Raw genomic sequence first — 7,815 nt, 5'->3', positions numbered from 1 at the left:
TTTTTTTTTTTTTTTTTTAATAGAACCATTTATTTAGTCAAAATTTAAAATAAATAAATTAAAAAGTTTGCTTTTTTTGGAGTATCATATTAGATACATCTGGCTTGTATGGCTCATATAATATAAGAGAATATGGAGCTCATGCTCAATTTTATTCAGACTATTTACATCAAATGCATATAAATATCAGTTGTCACTCAAGCCTGATGTATCATATTTGATACTCACATTTTACCATGATTTTTCTAAAAAATGATGTGTGGATAATCAAGTAAGCCTAAGTTGCTTCCGTCCAGTAAATATTCATCTTGAAATATAACTAACAATAAAAAAGTTATTTTTATGCTTATTTAGTAAAAATCAGTCACAGCAAAAACACACGTGAACCACAACATTATTAGAAAGAAACTAAAAGGAACTAAAAAAAAGTATAAACTATCAATCTGATGACAGAAGGCATGTAGTAGATTGTGTCCAACAGGTTTTTCAGCACAGTTTTGATCATGTTCATAATTTAGAGGCGTATTTAACTTTTATGGTTTAATATCAGTCATATCTCATCAATACTCCCCGCACGTTTAAATATGGACAGATTATTATTTGATTTTGGGTGAATTATTCATATAGGAGCAAATACGGTGAATATATAAATACGATTTATTTATATAATTTATTTGTTTGAGGTTCCAAGAAAATGTTGAATGCAGCCATGCTACTGAAATCTATATCATGCGAGATATATGTTTGCAGCTGTTATATGTGCTGAATGTGTAGCTAAAAACATCACTTGTGTTTGTCGAACAGCAAACACTTCAGATGGATCTGTGATTGTGCAAGAGTGCCTCCTGTGTGCTGCATCATTATTTACTACGACAGAAAACACTGGACCAGAATAGAACAGAATACCCTGGTAATGCAGCAGTGTTCCTCAAATGCAGCCATTACAGGAGACGCATAACACAATACAGATGGAGACAGACAGCTGATGTGTGTGTGTGTGTGTGTGTGTCCCTCTGCTGCATGACTGAGTCACTGAGTCATCGTCACACATGAACACACTCGCAGGAATGATCTCCTAGGGGCCGATGCACAACGAATGACACATGCAGGACAGGAGACTTATGTTTTTCTGTTCCGTATTGAGATATAATCTGTATCTTGCTGTGCCGTACAAACGTCATTCCTGTTGCCACAAAAACACATTTAATATCTTGAACATAATCCTGCATTAAGATGCTGTCTACATAGAGCACTTATTAGAAAGAATGGAAAGTGTCTCGCCATTTTTACGCCCTCCAAATACAAATGCACTTATCTGATGTTTGTTCAAATGCAACATTATTAGGAATTCTGTAGGAAAAAGCGATTTTAAATAAACATAAGGTTAATTAACTGGTGCTTTATCAGAAATAAAAGCTTTGCGTCCCAGTAATTATTGAAGTGTTCCAAAGACTTAAAGGAACAGTTCACTCAAAAATGAAAATTTGCTGATGATTTACTCACCCTTGGGCCATCCAACATAGAGATGAGTTTGTTTTTTCCAAAGGAACAGATTTGGAGAAATTTTGCATCACTTGCAAAGGGTGCCGTCAGAATGAGAGTCCAAACAGCTGATAAAAACATCACAATAATCCACAAGTAATCCACACCACTCCAGTATATCAATTAATGTCTTGTGAATTTGGAGAAAACAATATTATTGATAGAGGACTCATATTTTAACCCGAAGCAATGGTTTGAAGATAAAAATGTCTTAAAGATGAATTTGTTTATTTTAAACACACAGATTTTCACTACACAATACATTAGCTGATGGACTGGAGTGGTGTGGATTATTGTGATGTTTTTATCAGCTGTTTGGACTCTCATTCTGACGGCACCCATTCACTGCAGAGGATCCATTGGTGAGCAAGTGATGTAATGCTAAATTTCTCCAAATCTGTTCTGATGATGAAACAAAATCATTTACATCTTGGAAGGCCTGAGTAAATTTTCAGCAAATTTAAATTTTTGGGTGAAATATTCCTTTAAAGTACAAAGTCATAAAATTGGCAGCCAGTCTTGAGTAAAACCATATTCTTTCTTAAGATGTTTGTTTGTTTGCTTGTTTGTATTGTTCTTGATTTAAGACTGTGCCTGATTCTAAAAAACAATTATTTATATTTTTTTAAATCTTTTTTTTTGTGTATGTACTATGTGTTATTCCTGGACCACATGACCTTTTTTGATTTATCGCTTGTGATTTAATTTATATTTTGAAAGTATTGCAAAAGACTTATTATTGACTTTTAATGAGTTTCTCATGAATATCTGTAGTTGTTTAGTTCCTGTGAGAGCTGTATGGTTTTCTTTTTGATTATATTGAATGAATTTCAGATGACGCTCACTAGGCCAGAATTCAAGGCTGGTCTTCAAAAACTCACTACAAGCGTTACAGACTATTGCAAATGAATTTTTAACGGTTCCTTGTTGAGCTTTAGTTTTATCATCCATACATGACAATCTTGTAGTTATTTTCCCCACAAGACATACGGCCCCACTCATATGCCAAAAGTGATGGAAATATGGCAACCCAAAGATGGAGTAATATTGCAAAGGCAATGGTAAAAGTTCAAGTCTCATGTTTCTTTATATGTGTTTGCTGATTTTAGAGCCATATTACAGAGGCTATGTTGTGTGTATCATGACCCTGGTGGATTTATTATGGGCTATACATAATATTGGGGAGGGAGGGGTTGTGTTCATGAACTAATGGTCACTGTAACATAAGGAACCCAAATTGTCTGACGAATGTATTAAAGATTAAAAAATATTTCATGAAATATAGCTGTATTAAATTAACTGTTCCTGGTTGTATGTGTGGTTTCTGATTACAGTTCATTCCTTAATTCTTAATATTTACTAATAGGCCTACATATAATTTAGAAGGATTTTTAAACTTCCTCATTTCTGTAGGCTACAGAACAACTACTTAAATCATGTCAATATAGTGTGTAGGCCTATATATTGTCACAAAGCTAAATTATAATAAAAACATTTTATTGTGTTTGTTATGTTTAATAGTTTTAGTTTAATTAAATTCAGTTTAAAAGCTGATATTCAACCTTAAGCTAGATTGATCCAACGTTTTTATGTGCCACCTGTTCCAATACAACAACTCTCCAACGGTAAGAACTTTCTCTCAAACACAACCTGATGCTCACGCTACAAAAATCGAATTAATATGATTCACAACCAACATAAAATGACTTGAGGCTTTTGACTTGCACGTTACCGAACCTATGCAAACCTCTACAGGTAGGCTACCATCTGAACTGACAACACACTTGGCAAGGTGAGTGACTAGAAACGGTATATATATAAAATACACCCCCGAGCTCATATTCCATTAGGCTACTTTATGACAATATATTTGACTGAACAGAACATGCAAACGGATAGACAACTGTAATATCTCAATTTCATTAAGAATTGCTTTTCTCATATTATCGTCAGTAGATGGCGCTCACAATACACACACACACACACACAAAACAACACACACAAACACAAAACAACACACACACACAAAACAACACACACAAACACAAAACAACACACACACACAAAACAACACACACAAACACAAAACAACACACACACACAAAACAACACACACAAACACAAAACAACACACACACACAAAACAACACACACAAACACAAAACAACACACACACACAAAACAACACACACAAACACAAAACAACACACACACACAAAACAACACACACAAACACAAAACAACACACACACAGGTTTGTTTTAATGGTTTATGAGGACTCTCCATAGGCGTAATGGTTTTTATACTGTACAGACCGTATTTTCTATTGCCCTACACCAACCCTACCCCTCACAGGAAACTTTACCTATACCACCCCCATCATATAATAAAAAAAAGACACACACACACACACACACACACACACACACACACACACACACACACACACACGGCTTTACTGTTTTTCAAGGCAGTGAAAATTTCCAAGGCCCTAAGATTCACTATTCATTATAAATACACAGTAAATAAAATTGACATTTAGTGTTTTGGTCGTTTTCCTAAAATTGTACATTGCTGGAGCAAGAAATTGATTTATAGGAAATGGTCGATGATATTTGAAAAGACCAGCATATTTGAATTAACAGCTCACTAATGTTGTAGCAGTAGTCTGTTATTTTATTATCATGATTGTATTTTAATTTGCTTGTTTGAATTTTGAAAAATAAGTTTTAGATCCAGAATAGCATCATAAAATATTCACATAGGCCACGTCTCTGATCTGTTTCTGGACACGTTTGAACCCTTCAGATCCGTCTTCATTACCAGTGAAATGGCAAACGTTTGCCTCCACGGGCACGCAGAAATCGAAGCGAAGGAATTGCAACGGGCTGCGATGGAGCTGCAGCATCAGCTCATCCCGAGGCAACATTATATTCAAACAGCCTTGATGCTCGAATAATGTGTGCAATCGTGAATCCATTTATCTTGAGGATCTTCATGCGCGGGGCACAGATTCACGAGAGGCACTTCTTTATATAAAAACATATTCATTTAATGACAAAAGGCGTTTAAAAACTGTGCAATTTTTCTGTCAAAACCAAAGACATTACTGGTCTCAATAGGGCACACTGACAGCTTGTGCTTTGGCAGTGCCAGGTTAAGTGCACAAATATACAAGTACTATTCACAGAGCCATAGAAAATTCAAAATAAAAATCCACGCACAATGTCCTTGTTTTTCGATGCAGGCCATCAAATCATTGTAACACAGCTGGTGTAATATTTCCCGTTAAAAAGAGAGACAAATTTGGGATAAACAAGAAACACAATAGAGCAAACAGATACAAACATATTGAGGCGTATACATTTAGTTGACGCACAAATTCACACAATGTTACTATAATAATAATGGGCAAGAAAAACTGGCCTCTTATTATTATTATTATTATATTGTCGTTTTTGTTTTAAAATCTTGATCGGTGTTAATTACAAGCAAGAACAACTAGCCTCTATATTATTATTATTATATTGTCGTCAATGTTGTTTTTAAATCTTGTCATTTCCATATAAAGCGTTTCCAGACAAATGAATGAAATGAAATAAAAACTTGGTTGGTTTTTATCTTTCATATAAAATATCATAAATTATACGAGTCCGTTTTGGTTTCTTTTAGATTTCCTAAACCAGAAAAGGGTAAATAAACAAAAATGGTTTACATTAAGAGGAGGAAAAATCTTAATAAACAAGCCACTGTCTCAAATCATGGACGCTTTTGGTGCATTCTTATAGAAATTCACTCAAAATGTTAAGAAAACCCCAATTGGGTGGTTACTTATAAAGAGCTGGTATCATTTAATATTATTTATAGAAATACACAGCACTGTGCGATTCTGGGTTCTACTGTTTTCCTCAGGCCTCTGTTTCGCACCAGCAGTGTGAATCCGTGATCTGCATGAAATCAGGCTGCTTTGCCTGTGAACGACACACAGCAGCACTTGGCAGCCTTTGTTGTGACAGAAATTAGACTTTTAAAGAATTGATCACGTTTGCATTTAACAGTGATACTTTTAGATAAGTTAATATAGCTACATAATGTTAATAATAATAATAATACATATTATTATTGTTGTTGTTGTTGTAGTTAGATTTTTTTATTTATTTAAATAATTTAGAGATATTTAGTTTATTATTATTATTAGGTTATTTATTGCCATTAATATATAAAGGCTAATAAAATGCAGACACAATCTTAATGAGTATTAAACTTTTTGTGATCGTGACGGAAATAGTAATAATAATAATAATAATGAAGCATTTGCCATTAATATGTGTAAGAGAATGCACAGCAGACTGCACCAGATTAATTTCAATCAGTAATAAACCTTTTGTGGTCATGAGGGGAAGATGGCGCGCCCCTGACGCCTTTTTTTCACAGCTTTCGGTTGGAAGTGATATGATGCTTTCACAGATCCCCGGACTTGAAAAGAAATCTCTTAAATAAAAGAATATTTACGTTCCCTCTTTAGGTTCAGCCGCGGCGCGTAACGCCTCAGAGCGTGTTTTCTCGCGCCAGTGCCCGTATATTGTTCGCGCCACCACGCGCGCTCCGCGCCCTCGGAGGTGCCACACACAGAGACGCTTCATCACCGTCGGTCCGCCCCGAGCGGGCTTGTGACCGGGACAAAGAGACAGTCGATTATGTTCAGGCCGCCTCTTTCTCACGGAACAGGTGTCTGCGCGCCGTGGTGAGGCGAGGCGTCCCCGTACACATCCTCGTTCCCGGCCATCGGTCCGTTTTGGGGCGTCATTCGCTTCTCCTTCTGCCGCCGGTTGCAGAACCAGACCCGCACCACCTCCTTCTCCAGCTGCAGGCTGTTCGCCAGCGAATTGATCTCCGACGCACCGGGTTTCGGGCACTTGAGGAAATGGCTCTCCAGGGCCCCTTTGACACTCACCTCGATGGAGGTCCGCTTTTTCCTCTTCCTCCCCTGCGCGGCGATCTTATCCAGACTGGTCGGGCTTCCCGAGGTGGAGTCCGCCTCCTCCAGCCATTTGTTCAGCAGGGGCTTGAGTTTGCACATGTTCTTGAAGCTCAGCTGGAGCGCCTCGAACCTGCAGATGGTGGTCTGGGAGAAGACGTTGCCGTAGAGGGTGCCCAGCGCGAGCCCCACGTCCGCCTGCGTAAAACCCAGCTTGATCCGGCGCTGCTTGAACTGCTTGGCGAACTGCTCCAGGTCGTCCGAGGTCGGCGCGTCCTCGTCCGAGTGTAGGCTCTGCGGGTGGCCGTGCTCGCTCAGATGCGGGCTGTGGTGGTCGTCGTGGTGCATCCCCGGCTCGCCGTACCCGGGCTGAGAGTAGATCAAGCTCTGCCCGTTGGAGGTGCTCATGCTCGGCATGGTGGTTGCGCGCCAAGCGCCCGCCTCGTGATGCTGTTGGCTCTGCTGCACCAGATGCGCCTGCCTCGGCGAATGCTGCAGCTCCTCCACCGGCTTAATGTCCTGCTCGCCCAGCGGGCTGGCGGGCCACGGCGACCCCTCTCCCCCGTGAGACAGCGCCGCCGTCAGCCACTGGTGCGCGTGGCCGAGCGTGCTCCCGCTGCTCTGCAGGGTGGTGTACTCGCTCTGCAGAAGGCTGTGCGCGTCCCTGTAGGCCGGCGGCGGCGGCGTCTGCTGCATGCTGCCGGGCTCCGAGCTGGACGTGAGGATGCTGTAGTGGTTGGACGCCGCGGTCGCCATAGTTTCCACCGCTACTCTGTGCCACAGGCGGCTCCCCAGCGCGCCAGAGCCGCGAGGACGCAGAGGCGCGCACCTGAGATCCGCCTTGCGCTGCTTTCTATTGGTCAGAAGCGCTTGACAGATGTGGCAGCGGCGCGTTCATTGGTCACAGTATATTCGACAAGAAGCCCCATCCCATTGCGCTCGCCTGAAAACAAGCACAGAGGAATCAGCAGTGACAGGGCGCAAAGGGCTCCAAAGGTATCCAGCCTGGCTTTCGTTAAGTTTTTCTTAAGCTGTTACTTATATGATAGTCATTCCAATAGAATTGAATAATTAATTTGGGCTTAATTTAGTTATTATTGGTTATTTTATGAGTGTTTTGTCCAAAAAGGTATAAAATAGTTTTTAATATTATCCGTGAAAACTAGCTTATGAAAACATTTTATATATATTTTTATAACCGTTTTTATTATATGTCGCGTAGGCCCAAAGTATTTCAAATAAAAGGTAAATAAACAAACAAAAATGCATTTTATATACATTTTATAATATATATA

The 7,815-nt window shown here is 39.4% G+C and overlaps 1 protein-coding gene across 1 annotated transcript; it reads right to left on the bottom strand.

Annotated features, from left to right (window-relative positions):
• Nucleotides 1–5,957: 5,957 nt before the first annotated feature.
• LOC107579586 (POU domain, class 3, transcription factor 2-like) lies at nt 5,958–7,450 on the bottom strand. Its single transcript, XM_016265402.1, has one exon. The coding sequence runs from the start codon at nt 7,274–7,276 to the stop codon at nt 6,260–6,262; it is 1,017 nt and encodes a 338-aa protein (XP_016120888.1). The 5' UTR covers nt 7,277–7,450; the 3' UTR covers nt 5,958–6,259.
• Between the last annotated feature and the right edge of the window lie 365 nt (nt 7,451–7,815).

This window comes from Sinocyclocheilus grahami, unplaced genomic scaffold (assembly GCF_001515645.1).
Source record: "Sinocyclocheilus grahami isolate Dianchi unplaced genomic scaffold, SAMN03320097.WGS_v1.1 scaffold33.1, whole genome shotgun sequence".
NCBI classification, from domain to species: domain Eukaryota; kingdom Metazoa; phylum Chordata; class Actinopteri; order Cypriniformes; family Cyprinidae; genus Sinocyclocheilus; species Sinocyclocheilus grahami.
Note: the sequence above shows the minus strand (reverse complement) of the source record. Positions and strands in the feature narration are given on the sequence as shown.